Source organism: Aptenodytes forsteri, unplaced genomic scaffold (assembly GCF_000699145.1).
Source record: "Aptenodytes forsteri isolate BGI_AS27 unplaced genomic scaffold, ASM69914v1 Scaffold237, whole genome shotgun sequence".
In the NCBI taxonomy this organism is placed as follows: Eukaryota; Metazoa; Chordata; class Aves; order Sphenisciformes; family Spheniscidae; genus Aptenodytes; species Aptenodytes forsteri.
In genome coordinates, this window is record NW_008794451.1 from 1,791,561 (window position 1) to 1,815,675 (window position 24,115).

Consider the following 24,115-nt stretch of genomic DNA (forward strand, 5'->3'; position numbering starts at 1 on the left):
CGGACCCCCCCCGGTCCGCGTCGGGCGCACTCGAGGCCGCCGCCTGTCTTCGGGTTTTTTACTTCTTGATTTGGGTAATTGTTAAGCTTCGTCTTTATTTGGGGCATTTTCGCCCGTATCGATGTCTGGCAGTTCGGTTTCTGAACCTTTCCTTCAGACGGCACGTGCGTTTCATCGAAGCCGTTAACGAATATATTGACTAAAACTGATGCAGGACAGACCTGTGCGGCTGCTTGGTCTTCTCACAGAAAATTATTGATGGCGATTCAGGACAAAGCTTTCCAAAGATCGGTACGCCCCTTACGTACATGGCATTTTGTACTAATTTTACCCAAACCACGTTTCTGTGGTTTACTTACGAGAGCCTCACGTGGGTCTGTCAGAGGCAGTACTGTTGTCCAAGCGTGTCACCCCACGCCAAGGGGACGCACACACATCTGCTACTCCTTGTGACCTCCCCAAAGTTGCAGGGCAATTAGTGTGCCAAAAAAAATTAGTCTGCCTTGAAAATTTGCAGTTGACAAATCCAGGCCGGCTTTGATTTCATCACCTCAGTATCCCTGTGGGTTTTGCGCACCGACTAATTGAGTAATAATCCCATGATCTTTCTGCAATCTGAGTTTGACTGGCAGTTTTATAATTTTTCAAGTCATTTTTGCTTCCACCAGGGCTGGAAATGTGCTTGTTTTCCTTCGGTCCTTCGGAATCTAGTTTGTATATATTAAAAAAATACATTCACTATACATAAGCTTACCAGGTGACATAATTCGTAAGTCAGTTAAGGTTCATATAATGTTAAAGCCTATTCTTCGAGACTTTTTTGAAGTAGGAATCTCCTGCTCTTCTGTGAATACTCAGATGATTGCATTAGAATTTGTGAAAGCTTCAACAAACCATCGCTCACGAGAAAACCCCTCCAAACGCGTTTGAAAAATACTGCATGAAATTCTATGGAGAGGCAGCAAACTCTCGTGTCTAATGCAGCAGCATAGCTCTCGCTGCTTGTCAGCTGTTTGCCAGCTAAGAGTGCTTGACTTTTACAGCAAAGATCTCTTAGGAGGCTGATGACACTGGGCAGTGGGAGGTAGTAGGAATACATTTAGTTTACTATTTTGGTCTGCAGCTTCCTGCAGAGTGAAGAGTAACACATCCAGTAAATGCTTATGCACGTACTTACGGGTGCAGTTTGATGTTAAGCCGATCCAGCCCAACCGATAAAAAGTGAGCCAGCTCCACTTTACCTACGCACACAGTCTTCCCTCTCCCACTGTTACAGGTATTCCTGTAACTCTGGTTCAGGAAACTCAACTGACAAAAAAAAAAAATTAACCCTGCTGTCAAAAAACACAATAAGTACACCCTCCCCTTCTCTCCAGTTTAGTGCCAATTTAGCTACCTGAACAAAGCGACCTTGCAGTTAGAAGGTCGTCAACACCCGTTCAAGGGCAGCGGTTAAAGCGCTTGGCTGGAGCCGGACTGTTTCTTCTGTAAGCGCTCAGCTTTTACGCTGGCGTAGCTGCAGAGTGAAATTGCTGCCTGCTTGATTTCGGTATTACGAGCTGGGGGAGTGCAGCCCCTGCTGCTCTTGCGGGTCGTAGGACTGAACACTGGGTAGGGTCCCTGGGAGGTACGCTTCCATGGCGCGGCTCTGAGCCAGATGCCGTCCAGCTTCGTTCTGACCGTTGCACCACGGTATGGCTTTTGAGTAGGGACTACAGTATAACTGTTTGCCCGCTTGTTTTTGCATTGTGTACGGGACACTAAACACAAATGTCGTACTTCTGTGTGATCCTGGTTCAACCCCATTTAACTGAAAAACTTCCATCAATACAGCTTCGCTGGGAGCTGAATTGTCTTCATGTTACTGGTGGTTGAGTGTTACGGTTTTGTATGGTAACAAAATACTGGTGGTTATGTGTTATGGTTGAGTCCCCATCCCTGGAAGTATTTAAAAGACGTGTAGATGAGGCGCTGAGGGACATGGTTTAGTGGGCCTGGTGGTGTTGGGTCGACGGTTGGACTCGATGATCTTAGAGGTCTCTTCCAACCTTAATGATTCTATGATTCTACTTAAACAGCCGCGACCATCCTTTAATTGAATCCTCTACTCTCAGAAGAGTGTCACCGATAATATTAGTACTAAAAAGTTTTAAAAGGAAAAGTGACTGATTCAGCTCAAGAAATTGAAAGTTACAAAATTTTTCATATATTAACTGCAGTTTATTTTGTTTTCACAGGTGGGCACACCACAGAAATCCTGAGGTTACTTAGCTGTTTGTCAGAGTCGTACTCTCCTAGACATTATATTTTTGCGGACTCGGATAAGATGAGTGAAGCTAAAATACGTTCTTTTGAACAAAAAAGGTCTGAAACATTCTCCAATTCACAGGTAACTTGTTAAATATGCTCTTGCAAGATAAAATGATCTTAACATGACATTTATTTCAAGGCAATTTGGAAGTGATTCTTTAGAGGGATATTTTTAAGATCAGCAGGTGCTTTTGATTTTCTAGGTATTGACAATCACTTGCATTAAAGTTCAGCTAAAGGTGCCATTCTGTACATGCTGGTTTTTACGTTTCTAAAAGTGAACTAAATAAACACTATTAATTAATGCTGTACTAGAGAGACACTGAAAATACAAAGTAAATATACCTAAAAATAGCAAATGCCATCCTTGCTACCAGTTTTCACTACCACCTTCCTTACTTTCGCTTAAAATGGTCTTTACCTCCTGTTAACATATTAATACATTTAAAGCAATGAGGGAACATAATTGTAGTGAAAGTGACCGTACAAAGGCGTCTATCTCTTGCTCAAGAAAAGCATGCTGAAAATAAATCTCTCTTAATTTTGTAAACCAGCTAGCCATCAAAGTGTTATTTGTAGCTATAAAAATACTGCGGCAGAAATATGGTGGGTTTTTTCTTTTATTTTTTAGTTTGGCATTTCCCTCAGTGACATAATGTATTTTTTTGAAAGAAGTTATATCTAAAAATTTTTTACCTAAGAAAACCTTAATTGATATCGTATTATTTTTGTGTGTTTCTAGACTGTGTTTTGGTGGGATTTTAAAATTAAGTGTTGGTCAGATTTTCCTTAATTGATTTGTATTATTTTTGTGTGTTTCTAGACTGTGTTTTGGTGGGATTTTAAAATTAAGTGTTGGTGGAATTTAAACACGTTTTAAAAGTATGCAATACCTCTTAATGTCTTAATGATGTCAGATAGTTTTCTGGTTGATGACCTGAGCAAATGCTGAACTCTTAAAAATCATGAAAATATTCTGTTTATCTTTTTATCAAATGTTTGCTTGCTTTGAGCTAGTTTGCTGTATGATTAACAGACAGCAGTATGACTTTCTGGTGACTTAAAGTATGATCTGATGTCCGGTGAAATTAGTAGAAAGATTATATTTTTATTTAGAAATTGGAGTAAGTACAATGGGAATGAATGTTCTGACTACAAAAAATCTTAGTCCTTTTGAGGAAGTAGTACAACACACAGTAAATTAATTATTTACGTGTTATTGATTTCATATGGTGCACTCCTGATATTTCTGTTGTCTTCAGCAGTGCTACTGGGACAAAAGATTGTAGAACTCGGTACCAATGATTTTCAGAATAAACCCTTTTAATGTAAAGCAACTGCTGCTAAGGTGAGCGGCAGGCTCACTTAGGAATGGCATTTTTAAGATTGTTTAGCCCACTTTCACCTTGGCAGACGAAGGTTCCTTGCCTACCACAAGCTGCTGAATCAAGTGGGGATGACTTAGTTTAAAATTGAGCGTGGCAGTCTCTTCTCTCATTGTGCACCAAGGATGGAAGTTTAGTAAGGTGACCGGAGGTATTGCCTGTTCAGAGAAATCTTGTTTGGTAATTAGTCATTCACGCAGTCATACTCACTTATCTGAAAAAATGTCCAACCCTAAATTATTAAATTTCTTAAAAATACATATTTTGAGTATTAAAGGATTATGCAGTTTTCCACTAGTTCACTTAGTTTTGCTTAGCAGCTTCCCTTTCATACCCCCTCCAACTGCTAACAGATCATGTAGTTATATTTTCCTTCAACATTGAAAGCCAGAGGAGAGTTTTTGGCTGCATCCGAGTTTGCTGTCTGGATAACAGATGCTCATTTTCCTTTGGCCATTCTTTTTCCACTGAGCAAAAATATTTAGAGTGAAAATGGAAGATAAATTTTGGAAAGTAAAGGTCACGGGCCTATAACATTTGCTAGCTTTCAGAGTGTGCTTTCAAGTAGTACGTGTTTTGGCACTGGGGATGCTGGAGATCATCAAGCATTTAAAAATCATGTGTTAGTAGGTTCTTGCAGCTCTGAATAAATTAAAGGGAAGAGTCTGAATGCTTCAACCCATGGTCATTCCCTTCCTCATCTTGTCAAGGAAGTAAATTTTTCCAGAACTAAGGACTGGACAGAAGACAGATTAAAATAATGACCTAAGAGAAAATCAGTGTACACATTTAACAAATTCCAGTGTAAAAAAACCACAAATATAACCAATTTCTCTTTTTGATCTGTGGTCTAGCCCAGTTCTAAAAGCTATAGTATTTGGGGAGAAGGAAAGGAAGCCAGAACGAGCATCTTGCTTACAAGAAGCAAAATGCTGCACCTCTACCCACTAAGTCTCCTGAAAAAAAAAAAAGAAAATCCGAAATGCCTCCTATGAAAAGTCTCTGGTCCTGCTATCACCTGCCTCTTTGTTCTCTGCTGGCCCCAGCCTGTAACCACAACTATTCTACATGGATGCCCCCAGAGCTGTTACTCAGGGAACCTTCTGCGCTCAGCACAGAGAACCTGCTTCAGCTCCTGCTGACCTACTGAAGCGGGAGAAAGACAGCTTAGATTTGTTGACTGAAGAACATGAATTCTTCACTGGATCTTATACCCCCATTTGTCACATCCGAGATGCGCAACCAGATTAATTAACCTTTAGATAATACTCATCTGACCTCACGTTCTTTTCCATTTTATGTTTCATGAGAGATATCATGCTAAGAAATCTTGTTCCTCAGCAGGAAAAAGAACTACGTAAACCCAGTTTCTTTGCAAGCACTGCAGTATATTCAGTTGAGCATACTATAATAATACACAAGAGTGGCAATTTTCCACCTACTTTTCCTTGCATGCTTGCAAAACAACAATATTAACTAGGTAAAGGACTACATCACTGGTTTTGAAATCGCAATACCCAGTCAACCATTATAGAATTGCCAGTTTGGAACATTTATCTTCAAATAACAAAAAGGTTTCTGACTCCACTAAAGATGTAAGGGAAAATAAATGCAACAATATGACACCGTAGAAGATAGGGGAGCAACTTGTCTGTTTCTGGTGTCAGACGTACTGTGCAGTCTTCCAGCAAAAGATGCAGGAGGTACCTTTGTCTGGAATACGAACAGTACTCCATCAGATGAGAGGCTGGGATTGCAGAAGCATCTGGCAGTGGCTTTTAAACAAACAAACAAAAAAAATCCGGTTTTCTTTCTCAGCTTAATATTTAAGTGTTGACTGATACGTGGGCTGAAGTCCTAACATATGACATAGACATTGATGTGCAAAGTTTCAAGCCTGTTTTTTGAAGAGCACAGATAAAATCAGTTTGATCTTTACTTGAATTCTACAAGTAAATTTCTACTTTGATACCGTTTGGGGTCCCTGCCAAGTTTTGCTGAAATCAGGTTTTTATGATGAAGAAAATCACATACTTTTTTTTGCCAGATATTGTTTAACAGCATTCTTACAGTGAAGGGAGAATCCCAAATAGTTCCACTGAAACCTGATCTGCCTAAAACAACCTTATCGTACACGTATTTCTTGCAGGACTGAATACTGTGCAAGGGTCTAAACTCCACTTAACGGCATTTCTTTTTATCACCTGATCTCTTCCAAAGCTTTAAGAAACAGAGAGGTAGTGATAACCAGAATCCTGTTGAATGGGGAGCAGGGGGCATGTTTATTTTTCCATATTCTGTTGTCAGACTAATGCAATCGGAGTTTCAACACCTGCAAATAAAACATAAAACAACCAGTTCGTAACGTCTGTTAATGCCTGCCAGCATCACCACAAGTGAAGAACCTTATCACAATGAAACAGGATAATTTCAGTCAAGAAAATTAACTTAATATTCTGCATTTATAAGTGGGGTGGGTTTTTTATTCTTTCCACCTTATATATTAAAAAAGCCCCAGTTATTGCTATTCAAGACTGGTTTGTAGTTACTGTACAGCTATTGGCAACATAATCTTTCCTGGTCACAGATCACCAGGGCTAAGCTATGCCAATTAGCAATGGTATATCTGAAGTAACTGGGCAATTTTCAGTATTTGTAACGATATTTAGAGTCTCTCACTCCCAGTGTGAGTTCTGCCGGTGTGGTAGTGGTCTGGTGTCCCATATGAAGCGAGATAGTGACCATTGTCCAGATCTAAACAACGTCAACGCCAATGAACAGCGCACTGCGGCCATTACGTTTGTCTTTCATTTGAACGGTCAAAAATTTCATTGGCATCAGGACTGCCTTCTGACGTAGCCGTAGTTCTTAGGAGTAGTTCCTCTGCATCAAGGTAAAAGCCATCTGCAATGAGTGCAGGAAGCCTAACTACTGTTAACTGCTTGCAGTGTTCCGAGACAAACAGAAAACATCCGTGTTTTATTAATTTGATACCTTTTACACACAGTGAATAACCCCTACTTTTTCCTAGGGAAAGAACAAAGAAAATTATTTCTTAAGCTTATTTTTTATTTAATGATAAGATGTTCTTTTCTGTTTCTTTATACAAATATTTTGCATTTTGAATATGCATCTTGCATATCTTTTGAATACTCATTGAGTACTCATTTAAAGGATAGTGATATTTGCTGTTACATTTTTAATAGCATGCACTGGACATTAACTGAGAAAAGTTGTCACATTTTCTGCAGTGTAAATCCACGAAGAATTTAAACAGGCAAGAGACAGAAGAGTCATCGTGTTTGCATTCTATCTCATCAGACCTAGACTTGTGTCTCGGTGACCACGAGGTGGGGCACTACGTTAACATACTGTGGTTGAGGCTGCTATTAAGTTAGGAATGTTTTAAACTAAAATTAGAAGAGATTAAAAAATAGATATATAGTTCTAGTATTTCGTTTTTACTTTACTGCCAGGAGTGCTAAGCACGACACTGAATAAAGCGTTTAAGAAAAGGTTTCATACCCAAACGTTTCCAAATGAGATTAAAAAAAAAAAAAAGTTGGCACTGACAGATCTAATAACGCTATAGAAGGAGCAACGACATTCTTAGAAAAATAACAATTCAGCTTATCGTGCTCTCTTCCAGTTCACCCTTGATCGCATTCCCAGAAGCCGTGAGGTTAGACAATCTTGGACCTCCTCTGTGGTAACAACCCTGTACTCCATACTTTACTCCCTTCCTTTGACCTACAAACTGAAACCAGATTTGGTAGGTAAAGTAAATTTTAATTTATTGAGAACTTGCTAATCTGCATCATAAAAGCATTTGGAATATCAAGACATTGCAGACTGTATCTCATACATATGCTTAGATTTACGGTTCACAGGAAAAGTACTTCTGAATGTAAAATTAAAGCTGAAAGAGTTGTAGCAGCAAAACACCAAGAAAGAGAGAACGGGTTGCACTGCTGGTGAACTAGAGTAGCAAATACCAGTTTTCCCTCTCAAAGCTTGCAGGGAAGATCATAGAGTGTGTCACTCCCTTGTTAACGCTGGTAGAGCTAGCACAAACAAGGTTGCAGGTTCTTGATAATATCTCTTCAGGATTGCAAAGCACGAACTGTGCCTGAAAGCCTGGTTATCCTCTTGGCTGGTCTTGCTCCTGAAATGGTTTGACCAGTCTGGAACAGGCAGGTTCAGACCAGCAGAAATATATACAGATTCAGTTCTTGTGCTTACATGGGCTTTTCAGTTACATGCATATTTATTTAGTCTTTGGCTGACTGACGTTAATTATCTCATCTAATGACAAAAAACATCACTGCTGAAGTGGCAACTCCTGGGCACTTTAGTAACTTCTTCAAGCTGTTCACAAAACTGCACTCTCATGCCGATTACAACATTTACTTAAAAATATTCCACACACTTAATCAAGTTAGAAGCATTCAGGGTTGTCAGATTATAGAACTAAAATAGAGATATCCGATCAATAAAGTTTTGTGTTAATGCAAGACTCAAAGGTAGTGCACGGGACTCCCAGGTTTAAGTCCTCCAATTCTTTAAGAGAAATTTTGGTTAAAGCTGGCGTTTTGCTAGAGTTGTTGTCATCTTAAGGAGTCAGTTATCCAAACCTGAGTTTTTTAAAAAAGCATTATTTTAGCAGAATTTCAAATTAATCTTTTATGGGTTTTAAAATATTTTAATGAAACCTGTAAAAACTTGTGCAGTTACAAGATATTTTTCATCATTTAATAGCAGCATATGTATACCCACAGCGGATGTTTGTAAGTAGACTTTTTTTAGCTCTCACTGTGAACTGTATGGCTAATTCTAAAGAGGCTCTTATATATTTGTGATATTTTGAACATTTAGAGAAGCTGCTGTGAATAATTTGATCTCATTGGCTTCAATAGTATGGTTAGTTCCTACCAGGGCAAAAGCTACCTGCTTGCTAGAGTTTTCAGAGCAGTTTAGTGTGCAGAACAACAGAAGTAGCTTTTTGCAGTTCTTATTTTTCAAGCCTATTCTGGAAACGAGATGGGAGGGAGGAGGAGATGGCATACTATTCTTTTTACAGTGATTTTAATTTGGGGGGTGGGGGGAAATAGTAGAGGGATGTTTACATGAAGCTGACATCTTAGAGCAAACGTGAGTAACAAATATTTAGGAATCATTTTGCTACACCACTGGTTTTGGTTAATGTATATACTATACTTACTATTGCAAAAGAAATTGACTGGAAAATCTCACTGTAGCTTAATATATTACCAACAGTGTCAACAGGACACATCATAGGAGAAGAGCAGGAAGTTACTAATCTAATTCCATGGTCTCGTTGTTTACAAGAGGAATTTAAAGTGACAGTGGGATTTACACGTAGAATTATTAGAAAGGGTGTTGGAGTTGATAAACTGTGATAAGCTGTCAAAAGCCTAATGTTTTTGAAAAACACTTGTCCTTGTGAAATTAAGGATACATTTTAGCAAGGCCTTTAAGCCCTTTGTAGTGTTTAAGGGAACCACTGACTCAAAATGCTATCCAAAGAGTCCTTATCCTTGACTAGAGAAGGGCTGGAAGGGAGGGAGTTCCCAAATATTTTTTTGCCAGGTACCATCATCAACCACAACAGCAGCTGGTACTGTCACTGGCAGAAGTATCTCTGGTGTTACGTCAAATCTTATACCACTTGAAAGCTGCTTGCATACTACTACTTGTAGGCATATCTTAGTTTAAGAATTCTGTAAAATACAGTAAGTCGGAGAGCTGTGAAGATTTTAAAACACTTATCAAAGGAGAGTGATTCAGGGATTAAAATGCCAGTGAAAAGATTCTGTGTGGTATGTGAAGCAACTGGTAATATTTAATTGCCTTTAGAAGAAGACGTTCGTGGTAAATTCCAACTCTCCCTACTCTTGACAAAATATAATGCTTAGTAGTTTAAAGAACCAGAAAGGGTGGCACAAATGCTGGCGTTTACAGGACTCATCTATAACTTTTGGCATGGAAATCAACACCCGGGTTTAGAAACAAGCACAGTATTACATCATGCTGAGAGCTTCATATTTTTAAACAGTAGAGCTTACGGGTACTGTACATTTTCAGCCTAGGCAACTGTTTTTGTTCAACTGGGGGAGGGAAAGACAACTTTGAATTGCTTCTAAGTCATTTGTATGTGTGAGTGATCCCCAAATCCTTACACTCGCTTTTAGGCTTGTAAGAAATGTGTGCATGTTTGAAGGAATGACTGAAGTCTTCTCCAGACACCCAAAAGCTAGACAAAAGCAGAAATGTTGCAGTTTTCAAGGAATGCAGGACAAGAGAAGTACTGCAAAGGGAGCCTGAGACCATTAGGTGCACAAAGGCAAGATTTGGAGCAGATAGGCTTAGGTTGGCATAACTAGCATATCTGTGGAGCCAAAATAGCTGTAAAGGGGAAACAGCAAACCTAGCTGCACAGGAGTTACTTTATATGTGCTTATTTACACGAGCACTGTGTCCCCTTTGTATCTCACACTGATCTTTTCTGGCAAAGCTTCTTAGTTTACTTTGCATGAGAAAGCAGCTCCATCTAACCCTTCTTCAAGATAGTGAGTTCAGAAAGAACTGAATAACTTCTCGGAGACCTTTGCTGTCTTGCAGGACTTGACCCACACTTGAAACAGGCCCCCAGAGTGTTTAAGAAATGTAAAAGTTAGCTTACTTGTTCAGTTTGAGATCATCCCTAGGAGGCCCATTTCTGAGTTATGAACATCTGCACTCTGCAAAGTTAAGTCTCGTTAGAGATATTAAACCAAGTAACAAAATTAAGATGTCAGAAGCGATGATTGGCTTGTGTTCCTGTAGCCAAGAATTCTAGAAATATAGGCGTCAGAGTGTTCTGCAGGCACATCTATGCTGGGCAGTTTTTACAACATGTCAACCTTAGATAGGCTTCCTATGCAGAGGCCTAAAATTCCAGGAAAGCAAGGCGTGTACCAGCACACTCTGACTACACCTGCCTTCCCCCAGAAAAGCTTTTAAAACCATTCATCAGTTGCAGCCAGATTTAACATGCAGTCATAGCCTCAAAGACTGGAAATTCCTACCATGAAAACAGGCAGCTGGTCAGAGAAGAGAGACTTTTATTGCCTTCATTGAGAGAAAGGCTGAGAAGAAACGTAAAACCAGAATAAGATGTTAGAAGATCTACCATCTAGGGAAAGATGCAAATCCTTCTTAGACAGTTACAGAAAATTAGACAAGCTGCACAGAGATTTTTGCCAAAGATAGACAAAATTACTGAAACTTGCGTAGATTATTTGATGTCCAAGAAGGAACAAACTAATGTTACAGCCTTCCTATGATATGCTTGAAGTCAGTCAGTCAGTCAGTCAGTAGGTACAGGTTCAGAGGAAACCAGTCTTCAGTTATCTTGCTGCTTACAGAACTATTTTCCTTGTTGTCTCCAGGCTGATTTGCCAACCCTGAAACCAGGTCTTCAGGTGATCTAGCCCTTTGGCTAGGTCATGATTATTCCAGTCATCCTGGCATACCTGAAATTCAAACTGAAAACAAAGGATATGCATGTACCACACAGCAGAGAGCTCTACAGAGATTGCATCCAGTCCTTGTTTTCAGCCATAGATGGGCTATGTCATTGGGTCAGCGATTCGCTCTCCTTTAATGTAATTAAATTTCACCTAGAATTGTGCAGAAATGCTGTGTAAAGCTCCATTCGTTAGTGGATTGTGCATCCTGGACCCTTAGGACCAGAGTTGTTTTGCTTTTCTGGGGACACTTCTCAGCAGTTCCTACTGCCTCGGTGCTCCACAAAGCCAGAGATAAAGAGGTATTTTCAGATCACTGCTATTTGGAAAAGCCTGGGTTAAATCAGGCAAAGAAGGCAGTCCTTCCACATTAGGGCCTCCTTCCCGTGGGAAGTCTGTAGTAAGAAGTTTACATTTGCACAGCAAGTACAACAAGCTCTGCCGTCTCCCTCCCCACCAGCTGTCAGCTGAATGGGTCCCTCCGTTTTAAACTTCTTTCTAGAAGCCCGAAACCTGCACAGCTGATTATGCTTCTAGCAGTCTGCCGATTCTGTTATGACTGCACATCCCATCACACATGCCTGGTCCCCCGACTGGTTAAATTCACTACAACAAGCTTCTAGAGTTGTTACAGAAGTGTTCACACAGTAAGCTATATGAAAGGAGATCGTTATTTCGTTTAGCTAAGATTCTCTATTCTTTGTGCCCTGCCCAAAATGTCTTAAGTTCATAGCACTTTAACAAATCGCTATGATGAATAATAAGTTATTGTCCCTTATATCATGGTTCTTATTAGAACTTTGTGGAAAGCTACAAAATCTGGATGGTGGCATTTTTTCTGTATTCACTTCATAACAAGTGAACTTTGTATAATGCAGTATTAAGGCTATCTTGTGCATTCTTCTGTACACTGAATCTTTCCCCGCTATTTATAATTCTTTTGGACCAGATTGTTTTTACAGTATGTCTGATCTACTATTGCTCTTCTGGGATCAAAACAGTCAAAATAGGCAAGAGTTAGAACATCGGATTAAGAGCGTCAGTGATACAAATTGTATAGTCTAAAAAGAAAACAAGTTAAGCCATCCAAATTTGTGTTTAACTTCTCACTGTTGATGGAAATATGAGTCTCATTCACCCCTCCTCTACCTTGTGTGCTGTGTACAGCTACCCTGCAGCCACAGTGTAGAATTACCCTCTGCTGAGCAAAGATAAATGTCTAAAGCTATTCAAATCAGCTAGTTTAAAGCTAGCTCTGCTCTTTCTGTGACTGCCAGTTAGACGTGCCTATAGACACTACATTTCAGAGGGAGGATAGAAGTAGCGGTAGAGATGAACCAAGATCTTAGTTTAGATTTAAGCAGAGTTTAAACTAAAGATGGATCAGTCTTAACTCATCAGCTATCAGGTTCATTATGAACTTAATGAACACCCTGGTCACACTTCCATGTTTGTTATAAAGCATGGTTTCAAGTAAACAGTCTCGCTAAATCTGACCACTGACCCAGGCCACTGGTATGCAGATACGGGTTGCTAACACCTCTAGGTTTTGCATTGTAAAGACATTTCAGGCAGGTATTTGATGCGGATTCTTGCTATACCAACTGCAGTGATTAGGCAGCAGTCTCAAAGATGTTTATATACATATAAAATATCAGGTTTAGCTAACCTAAAATACCGCTTTCAAGTTCTAGTTAAATGAATGCTTGACCAATGAAAGACATTGAGATTTGCAATTAAAGGCTCATTTTAGGCCACTGTTAGTAATATGTATGATTATATTTAACAGTCTTTGGATTTAATTTCTCCTTTCCTTTTGAGTAGAGGCAGGCTACTGTAATAAGCAGTACTTTTTGATATCAGGAGATGAGATAAGCCCTTATTTTTAAATAGGCTCTAAACGGTTAGATGGTATTTCTCATGGTGCTCTGACCAAGAGACTTTAGTCAGGTTCAGGCTCAACCAAGATGCCACTTAGAACAACAGCAGCTTGCTGAAAGACAGCTAGTACCTAGTGTTTGTAGCTTCAGATGTAGTTCGTTAACTACCATTTCATTTACTTGGCAAAAGCCTTTTACTGAATTGTTTTACGACCAACTTACTCATCCACATGAAGTCAAATTTCCTTTACTTCCTACTAATTTATCAGCAGCAATAAACCACAGACCCACTCCATGGTAATGTAGGTAGGGAGTTAGTTTATTCTCCAGCCTGCATCTGCCTTGGTAATCTTGTTCTTTTTTAACCAACCTTCTATCCATCTCCCACAGTTTCTCACAAGACTCACTGGTGCCACTATTTCTTGACACAAACTTCTGGCAGAGATCACAATGCTTGGTTGGTCCCACTGACAGTCTGGGTGTTAATTTAATGTTTTCATAACCAACACTAACATTCCAACAGACTTGAGTATTAGTACCACTTTCACACCTGCCATTTATTATTATTTTCAATTGATTGGTTCTATGTTTCTCATCTTACACTTGTCAGCTAGGCTGGGGAGTATGCTGAGCTCACATGTCCCATTCTGCTTTCACATACCTGCAGAAGCATCATATGTATGGATGGAAACTACCACTCCAAAGACCTTTTCATCCCAATGACGGACCTGCCACCTTTCACCTGAAATACAGGGGCAGTTAAGTAGGGTGCCTAAGGTTAGCTTCATCAAAAAAAGAAAAGTCAAGCTTGTATGTTTCTTCATGCGTCCAAATTTAGAATCTCAAACTTCCCTCACTAAGCTGTTGCCTAACTTCTGAGGCTCTTAATAGTTATCTTTCTTTTCATCAGTAAATCCCCCAGGCATACCCAGAAACAGACGTGAGCTGTTTAAGTCTTTACAGTGTCCAATAGCCATATGCGTAGCCGAACTCCTGAGCTCTGCTGAGATCCAGAAACTAGGAGCTTCCCTCACTACTTTGCATGTGGATGCTGATCCAAATCACATCAGCTGGGCCCCTTCCCTTTTGTCTCTTGCCCCTGAGGACACTGGCCTGGTAACTCTGGGTCAGGCCACTAAGTGCCTAGAAGGCAGAAGTGACAATGCCTAGTGCTGTTAAAATTAAATCCTGTTGTTAAATCTAGTTCCTAGTGTTTTTGTGGAACCTCTCCTTTTCTCCCATAGAAAAATGCACTAGGTAGGATTTTTGCCTCCCTCTCCCCAGGCTTTTATAAAGTGAGAGCTGGGGAAACGAGGGAGTTAGTGATACTTCCCAATATATTTCATTCTGTGATGAAAATAATACTCAGAAAAAGAGTAGTGCACATTAGAAACCCAACTGCACAGTGTGCTAATTTAAGCCCTTGCTCTTCCACTTCCCTCTTCCCCATTCTGGCATTCACTGATCTTCTTTATCCTAGTTAGGTAACCTGCCTGTAGGACCACACATGTCTCTGCTTGTTTTGAAGAGCACCTCACCTACTGTGTGTGTTGTATGGTAACAACAACAGGAACCATACCAACAAGATGTGCAGAAGCGGACTAGAAAGGTTTTCACGGCAATGCTACAAGCCGTAGGTGCTGACCAGCCTGGGCACAAGCTGTTGCTGTAGAACACTATAACTATCTTTTTGCACCCCTGATGATTCAAGTGATTTAGAGAACAGAAGATGAAAGTGTACCCAGGTATAATTCAATTCTACCTTAATTACCTGATTTACATCAGACTACACATCTAGATTTTTTTGTCCTAGCCCGCATTCCGCAGGTATGTTCAAACAGCAGGTAGGGTGTGCAATTTTAGCTGGTTTTGTTTTCAGGTTGTGGAGGCAGTGAACTGGATAAAATCTTCACTGTTCAAAAAGAATAAGCCAGTACGTAGTTTAATGACCCTTACATTGTTCAAACAGAACCTGAAATTCTTCTTTCTCCCCACCAATAGCAATAATGAGGAGTTGTTGGAAAAGGTTTCCGCTCTTTTTAAACCTTAAAAAAATATTAAAAATTCTAAGCTAGTTTTTCTCGAGGTTCAAAACTTGAATTTTCAGACATGCTAAAGAGCTAGACTAGCAGAAGCTTTAACAAGGACACTCCCTCCCACATGCTTAAGTATTTGAGCTAAGGAGAAATGCCTTTCTCTCTTAAATTCTCAGATTTCTCTTGTTTGTCTGGTTACCAAATAGATTTATATTCCCTAGAAGAGATCTTATTTCTATCATAACTGCATTACCTCCATGTAGACGAACAATGTATCTCTTGAAAGCTTTTAGAGTTACTTATTTATGAAAAAAGTAACAATTTTTCTCGGTTTGCCATCCAGGGTTAAGTTGCCATCAAAGTTACTAGCAGAAATTCATTCTCAATGGATATAGCCTGGATATATTAAAAAAATAATTCTATTCAAAAGAAAATAGCACGTACATTTTATCTTATTCTCAGAGTATGCTACTGAATCAAAATGCATGCTAATAAAACCAATCCTCTCCATACCTGGAGATCTTCACTGAGAAGGATATACAGGAATCTTGATGCATCCTCTGTGAGGACTAAATTATTGTTTTCCTGGTGTTACAGTAGAAAATACTGGTGTGAGAGAAAGTAAGTACTGTGCCCCAAATCCTGTGGTGAGTCCACAGCGGGACTGTGAGTACAACCCTGGTTTCTTGACTCTCCAGGCTCGCATCTTGGTCATGAGCTCGTAAGGTAAATATATTTACAGTTAAAATTTGAGATATTTATTCACTGATGCTTTTCGTAGAATCATAGAAACACAGAACAGTTGGGGTTGGAAGGGACCACTAAAGGTCATCTAGTCCAACCCAGAGCATCTCCAATATTAAGAGAGCTGGTCCCACAACTGCAGGGCTGTAACGCTTGCACTTGTGTTTCCCACAGACTTGGGGGCTGTTCAGGATGCACTGAGCAGCCAGCTGAACCGAGTCCTTGGGAATCACAGGGCAGGAAATGGGAACAGCCGAGACCGAGAAGCCAGATTACAGCTGCCTTTGTAGGTAGCACTCAGTTCTTCTGGAGGTGAAGGGAAAAAATGCTCAGCTGGATACTTCACCTTACAGGGCACTAGCGTGAAGTTTTCGAAACAGTAAGATAATATTAAAAACAAGCAAGGGCTGATGAGCTCATGAGATGTAATTTACATAGCAGAATACAGATGAATTCATTGCAGATTCTCTCTTCTTGTGCCACAAACAACCTCCCCCCAGCAAAACAAAACACACACAAAAACATTCGTTATTACATTGAAATCATAAAAGGCAATGAACTCCTGAAATGTCAAAAGCCCTAGCTACTACCTGATGAATGCAGGAGTCCAAAACTAGCCCTGACATAAAAATGAGTATCTTGTTATGGTTTTTCTTCTAGTTTTCCTTTCAGTGTCCGCAGACCTCTACTCAGCTTTCACTAAATGTGACTGTTCAGGTTCCCTGCCACTGGAATCATTCTCTGCTCCATTTCCCTTGTTTCTGAAAGATCCTTCAGGTTATTCTACAGTTAAGTTTGTAGTTTTGTGAAGGAGACTTTATGTCGAGACAGTGTCTTCTGCACCCTGTTAGTTTTCTGTATTTGTATATCATTGAATTGTGTTTATTGTTACTTCTGCTACCTTTGTGAAAGGTTTATTATTTTTGTCTGCCATTGTTTCTGGAATTTCTTAAAGCTCATTTTTGTAAGGTTTCCATGTATTGTAACTTGCTATGGCACTTTTTTTTTCATTATATAAGTCCAGCTACCAACAACACAACATCTGGGCATCTGTCATCAGCTAAGAACATGCAATGAAAATAAAAATATATAATGCACAGATTAGAATCCCTTTAGCTGCTTTCTCTAATTGGTGCATTTCCTTGCTGACCTTTGAAAACTCATTCCAAAGCTGGAATTCGCTTTGCCTAGCAAGGTGGAAACTTGTCAAACTTGGTCCAAACCGAGGAACTTTCTGCTAAAAATACCTTTGGCTGAGGAGTTTTGTCAGATCTGTAGATGGTCTAAGTTGTTCGTCAGAGCTGAGTGAGATTGGTTTATGCTCCTCCTTTTTCTTGATAGAGAAATGAAGGGATTTGTTTTGGGGGTTTTTGTTTTTTAAACAAAGCTTTATTTGCAAACAGGCAAGCTTTTTTTCTTAAGTCTCTTCTACGAGAGTACGGCAGTATGGTCATGTTTTAAAACTCCTTTTTCTTCTGTGCTAACTTCTTTTCCTCTCTTCCATGCTTTCTTTTTTTTTTATCCCCTTTCCCTTTCCTTTTCCCTTGCCTTCCTTAAAGTATCAGGAACAGCTATTCAAATTTCCTTGGCTTTTCTGACAAACCTCAGAGATATCTTCTGGGCTTTCATATCTTAACAGGCTGAACAGTTAGTTTTTGTTCCCAAATGTTAAATAGCCATTGAAATGAAGTATTTATCAACAAAAGCTGAGTTTTAGCAGCCCAGCAAAAACACAAACAAAATGAAGTTATTAATAAATTACTGCCTTTAGGCCCACACTTGTTCCTGAGAAGCAGAAAAGACCTGGTTGTTTCCTGCATTGTTAAAAAGTAGGTCTGTTTACTTGCATAGATATACAGAGATCACACAATTAATCCAGTTTTGTATCATTCCACTTGCCTTTGCCTCTTTTAGTAGTTCTCTATCACCACCATCTATTCCCTTCTCCATTTGTTTAGCACTGTGGGGAAGGGAGCATTACCAGGACTAAGGAGGCCTGAGCGATGTCCTAAACATACTCCAGGAGGTAGCTCCGTAGCTGGCGAGCAGCAGAGTCTTCAGTTCACATCTGCACATCACCCTGCAGCAGCAATCAGCATTCCCACACCACGAGCCTGCCCAACCCCAGAAAGCTGGGCAGTTTTTCTGCTCTTGTCCAGGTGGCAAAGGCCAATCTCTGTGGAAGTCATTAAGGAGAACAGCAGGTGTTGACAGTTTCTTACACAAAGCAAATCTCACATTAGTTTTCCACTTTCTACTAAGTTTTTGTTGCCCTCCCTTTGATTGTTGTGATTTGGGAACATAAGCAGTACTCAAATACTTGTTCATTAAAGATACACAGCAAATGTATGTTTACATATTTATGAGAAAAACTGCAAGTTTTCTGCTTCATTCATTTTTGTTCTAACTAGCGGCCTGACATTTAATCCCAGTGAAGCTGTGAGCTACGCTTTCAGTGTTTTAGCTGGTAAATGTCACTCTGCTACAGTGCTGCATTCACCAACTCTAAAGCAGCTTTTATCAGCAGTGGTGCCATGTGCCAGTGTTCCCAGCGTGCCAGACTGCTGGCTTAGCTTGTTTTCTTTCAACTGCTATAGAAAATATCTGAAACAGAAAGGCAAGAACTGTTCCATTTTTATATGAAAGTGATTAATATGAAATTAGCTTTATAGAGAGAGTTGCTATGTATAAATGTTGTATTCTGATCCTTTACTTTTGAACCTCCATTAATATACAGATTGATTAGTTTATTGTACTGTTTAAAAGTCTGGTTACATTGAATTGGTAGAGGATTTTAGTATGTAGGATTTAGTTTATAGACCTAGCTGTGAAGCCAGGCAGCCAGACAGCCATTAACAGTTAGCTGGTCATTTCTTTGCATTAGAGGCAAAGGTAAATGATATAAAGAGACCTGCAGCACTGGCTTCTGGAACGATCCCTTACAGCTTGTTGGCAGCAAAGTCAGATAGCCCAGTGACCAAGAAAGTCCTTGGGCAGTTGCAGCTCAAGAGGTCACAAAGGTGACACAAAAATTGTCTTTTGCCCCTTCTTTCCCCCTTTCTGCTGCCTCACCAAGGAAGGCTGAACCAAATAAACTAGAGATCTTCAGAGGCATATCTCGTGCAACACAAATATTCTACAGGCAGCCTTGTAGCTAAAGTAAATAGATATTGGGGAACACTTACCCTGAATAGCTGGTTGACCTTGTAGAGGCCCTGGTCCCTTCTTGCCCAACAGATGCCTGCTTCTTCTCCACAGCATGCTAATGACTGCCCCTGGATTCCCTGAGAGATACTTGTATTCTGCTGGAGGGGAAAAACAAAAGCTTTGGTCTTTTCAAGGTGGAAGACATCGGTCATTCTCCAAAATTTACTTTTGAACAGTGTTTTGAAATTCACTGGTAGGACAGCTTATCTTCTCTTACATGTTTAAGGAAGGCTGCAGATGATTCAGTTCCTTTTCACCATCAACAAGTTCGTATGCTGGCAGGAGCTGAACAGCAGCATTTCTAGCTTATAGATTCCACACGGTTCCTCTTCTTTATAATGTGCACACTTGTTTTCTCAGAAGTTTCCCCTGTATCCCTTGATGAGTGTATGATGTTGGATTCCAGGCAGCGGGGATGCTGGTCTCCCTTCCTGCTGAGGGTGTGAGAGGGAGTAAGTAGGACTGGTCAGACCAGATTTTTGGAGGAGAATTGCCATTCCAACACGTGAGCAACTGCACCAGTTCTAGGTATGACATGTCTCTAGACACGCACTGAAGGTTAACTGAAGGTTAATTTTTAACGATCAGAAAGATTGATTAATAGTTCTGACTTACAGATCACGACCTCAAATTCAGATAGGGATCTATTTGTCTGTTGGCTTCAGCAGGTTTATACTAGAGTCTCTTTCAGGGGACAATTGCTAAACCCAAGCATTTTAGAATAGGAACACCTTAGTTCCTATTCTGACATCAATAGTCAGAGTATTTTATGGGCATTTTGCATACAGAGATCCTATAGAGCCGCATCTGCTTTGTCTTGTTTGAACTGGTATGGGTGGAAGGGGAAAGAGCCGAGGACATGAGTTATGATCAGGTCATGTTTTTTCAGAGATGCCTAGTCCGTAATTTCCCTGATCCTTTTTCCCGCATGCAAGTACTTTTCCATGAATCAAAGGGCATCTGAGAAGCAGCTTACAAATTATAAACAGTCGGTAGAAGGTATAAATTGAGGAAATCATATCAAAACCTGGATATAGTAAGGGTATTTTATTATGATTTTAGTTCTGATGATTGCTTTTCTGTTTTGCACCTCAGCAAAGTAATAACAGCAACTCAGTGTGGCCTTTAGCTACATATAGATTCACAAATAGACCCATTTACTATTATTTCATTACGTGATCTTTTGTGAGTACACTTAGTTTGGTATTCATTCTAGCATTTACCTTTGTATGTGCGACTAGACACAAGAATACCAAATACCACAACGACTGGAGCTGCTAGCCAAGTTTAATAAAGGGGGGAAGTAGGATGAAGCCTATGGCACAGTGGCTTGATAAAGACCATGATTGTAATAATTCAGCTTTTTATAAAACCTGTTCTACAAATCTCAACTTCTGGGCTGAGGAGAATGTTAGGATGTCTACCTGACCTAAATCATACCTGCGACTGGTATTTTTTCTGTCAGACTGTGGAAAGTAAGGGACCGATGTGAAACTCCCTCCTTGCTTTAGACAACTGGGCTGAGCTTTCGTAACAGACGGAGGCTAAAAGAGTGCAGAGCCGGTACGAGTCTGGAAGGCAGGCAGGTGGGAGGGCGCCTGGGAATAGGGATGCAGAGGGAGACGAATACCAGAGATCACAAAGAAAACCAGGGAAGAAGGATGGGTGGGCGACGTCTCAGAGGGCTGGGTAGAGTACAGAGAAACATCGAAATGGAAGACACTGAGGAAAGGACAGGGGAGAGGACTGTAATGCAACAGAAAAAGGGCTTGGGGAGCAACGAAGATGAGACAGTACTTGTATTCCAGGTAGCTCTACTAAAGGAAAGCCAAAGTGGAGTTTCTGTTGAGCAGTGGTGCACATTTTTATCTGTTCGCTTACAGCTGAATTTTGAATCTGAAATTAGTAGTCAGACTGAATATTCAACTCACAAAAAAAAGTAGTGAATCACTTCTTTGGACTGTTTTGGTGCTTCTTAGGCACTTGTCTGAAACAGACCAGATTCTGCAGCAGGGACCCTGGTGGGTTTTGCCTGCAAACACAGGAGAACAGTCCAAGTTGTTTCCTATGCCTGTTTACACTACAGTAACAAATGTTATTACAAACAGAGATACCTAAACATGCCTTAATTTTGATATCAGTAGCCATGTACCAGTAGCACAGTCAACACCAGTGCAAATTAATCAAACTTGTCAAGAAAGAGGGCAAAATGCCTGGTTTAGTTCACAGGTATGGGAAAGTTTCTTTGAAGTGCTAAAAGGCAGCATGTGTGGTTGGTTTATGTCCTTGCTTGCCAAGCCAAATGTGTAAAAAACAGATCATCATTCTCAGCAGACTGTAGAGTAGGTTTTAAAGTCCCAACACGGATTCACCTGAAATCAGGTTCAGCAGGAGGTTTGAAACCATAGTATCTTACTCTGATTTCCAAAATCTAGTATGCAAATTCAATGCGTTCAGCCTCTTTGCTTCTTAGCTCTATAACTGCAAATATGAAAGAATTGCACTGTTGCAATTTTCTTGTACAAGTACTTGTGGCTGTTGATAACCTAAAATTTCAAGATTAAAACAGTATACAGCATGTTGCTTGTAAGGGTCTTCCAGAAAATGTCAGCAAGTCTTGCATGAATAAATAGTTCAGTTAAGATCAACCATAAAATTGGAGTAATTTTGCATACCGTATTACATTCTGTTGATTCTGATGAGAAAACACTGCATTACAGTCGTTGCATCCCCAAGCTAGATTTCTGGGGCCATCTTAAAGGCAAAGGAAAGTACAGGTGAGAGAGTTTGGAACTCAGTAGTACCAAAGCTGCTGCTGCTTTTAACTGAGGCAAGGTGCTGTTAGCCAGTTCATCAGTGGGATCTTGCCACGAAGCAGGGAAGGAAATATTCTGAAATGTTTGCTACAGCCCTGAAACAGAAACTCTTGATATTTTTTTTCCCCCCCACCAATATAGTATCTTTCACAAGCTGGTGAACTTGGAACAAAAAAATGTGAGTTTATAGCAGATAGGGCCATGATTTTATGAAAGAACTCTTTATTTCCACGTAAACCCCAGCTGTGCAGAAAAGTGCTGATTACATGGTAGTAGTTAAATTTAGTAAGAAATGCCTTGCCTGAAATCAATTTTGATACCCAAGTAGAGTGCGTAATATACCCTGGTTTAAACCTTTTACTTTTAAGCAATCTGTTTTTCAGTTTAGCAATGTTTAAAATTGAAAGACCACTTTCTTTTACTGTTAACATTTATAAGTGAATTTGAGATCCTCTGCTACAAGGACATGACATGTATTTACCAAAACGTCTTCCTTCTGTATGGTTGTTTCTATGTACTAGTGTTTATTAAAAGAAAAAAAAAATCCAGTCGTGCATATCAGCTAGTAGATTCTGATGAAGGTCCTAATTCATCAGCACATTTTTGCTGAACTCTTAAGTGTTTTGCTGACTTAAGCCAAAGTTCAAGAGGTTTATAACTGGATCCCAGGTTTAGTAATCCTAATTAAACTTCTTTGGCTTTATTATGCCTTAATCTGTGCACAAATCTCATGATTGATACAACACAAAGCTGTGACTGAGATTGGAAGCTCTTTTAGTTATATACCCATGAGTCAAGGAATTCTGCTTCCTTCACAGAAATTAACTATGCCGTCTCAGAGCTCTTGTCCTCCTCCTTGACGTGTAAAGAAAGATGATCTTTTTTGGCAGCTACTTTGAAATAATGTCTTTTGTTTGCCCCATCCCCCCCCCTTTTATTTTTTCATATTCACTTGCCTCTTCTGTTTTTTAAAATTCCTTTGGAAATACTTTTTTTTAAACTGTAATGTTATATGAATATACAGACTTTTAATTCTTTACCATATGAAAAAACTCATGTTTTACTTTTGTAAAATGTTTCATCTCTTTTAGATACTGTGCAATGGACCAGGAACATGTGTCCCTGTCTGTATATCTGCTCTTCTTCTTGGGCTTCTAGGAATAAAGAGAGCAATCATTGTGTATGTAGAGAGCATCTGCCGCGTGGAAACTTTATCCTTGTCTGGAAAGATTCTTTACCACTTTTCAGATTACTTCATTGTTCAGTGGCCTGATCTAAAGAAAAAATATCCCAAGTCAGTATATCTTGGTCGAATAGTGTAACAACAGAAGACAGGCTTTACCTAAAATAAACTCTGCAAGCTCCTCACTGAAGAAATGCATTCATGTAGCAATTTATTTTCAAGGATTCCTGTTAAGAATTTAGGCTGGTACTGGAAAAGGAGACACCAATAAAGATGTCTCTACATTTAAGTACATTTTTATGTAGTTGTATTTATTGCCATCATGTAGGTCTGTTCACCAATACCCCATAATGGCCTTAAGTCTATGCTGTCTCTGTTTTCATCTAGTTTTCCTGCTGTGTGAATGGCAATTTTTGTCTACAAATAAATATGGGAATGTGTATGAATTGTAACATTTCCTGTAAGGAAACTTTGTGTAGTTTTCTAAATTGTAAGAAACAAAGTCTTGTTCTAGCACAACAGACTTTATTTCCTGTATGCTAGCAGTGAAGTCCCTTGTGATTCCTTAGAGTATGAAGGAAACAGTTATATTAAGTTGGCTTCATGACAGTTTGTACGCTACAGTCTTCCAAAACCCCCAAAGCATTACACCAGTATCATTTTTCCTCTGGGCTTGTCAAAGCTGTCCTTATAATCGTAGTGCACCTTTTGAAAATTGTTGCTCACTTCTAAAGATAAATAAAAAGGTGACAAGTGTCATGCTACAGGCACAGTACTTAGAGATTTAAGAAGTACTTTCTTCAAAGCTTACGTGCAAAAAATCCTTAGCAGGCTTACATCATGGAGAGCAAACTGTCACTTGGGAAAATTGAACTGGTTCAGGCTCTAAAATACAGAAAAGAAAAAAAAAGTGTTACTATCGGTAATAGGGGAAGGAACAGAGTTTCCCTCTCTTTTCCTGGTACAGTGAATTTGACTTTCAGTATATCCTGTTTTCTCATTTTAAGTACCTTACTTTCAGCAGT

At 39.7% G+C, this 24,115-nt stretch overlaps 1 protein-coding gene across 1 annotated transcript in view; it reads left to right on the top strand.

Moving 5' to 3' along the window:
• The window catches only part of ALG14 (ALG14, UDP-N-acetylglucosaminyltransferase subunit), a 37,996-nt gene extending 14,402 nt beyond the window's left edge, over positions 1-23,594 (top strand). Inside the window, exons 2-4 of the mRNA XM_009290479.2 lie at positions 2,238-2,389; positions 7,345-7,467; positions 22,999-23,594. Coding sequence (XP_009288754.1) covers positions 2,238-2,389; positions 7,345-7,467; positions 22,999-23,229 — 506 coding nt within the window. The 3' untranslated portion in view covers positions 23,230-23,594. The remainder of the gene's footprint in view (positions 1-2,237; positions 2,390-7,344; positions 7,468-22,998) is intronic.
• Positions 23,595-24,115: the final 521 nt, after the last annotated feature.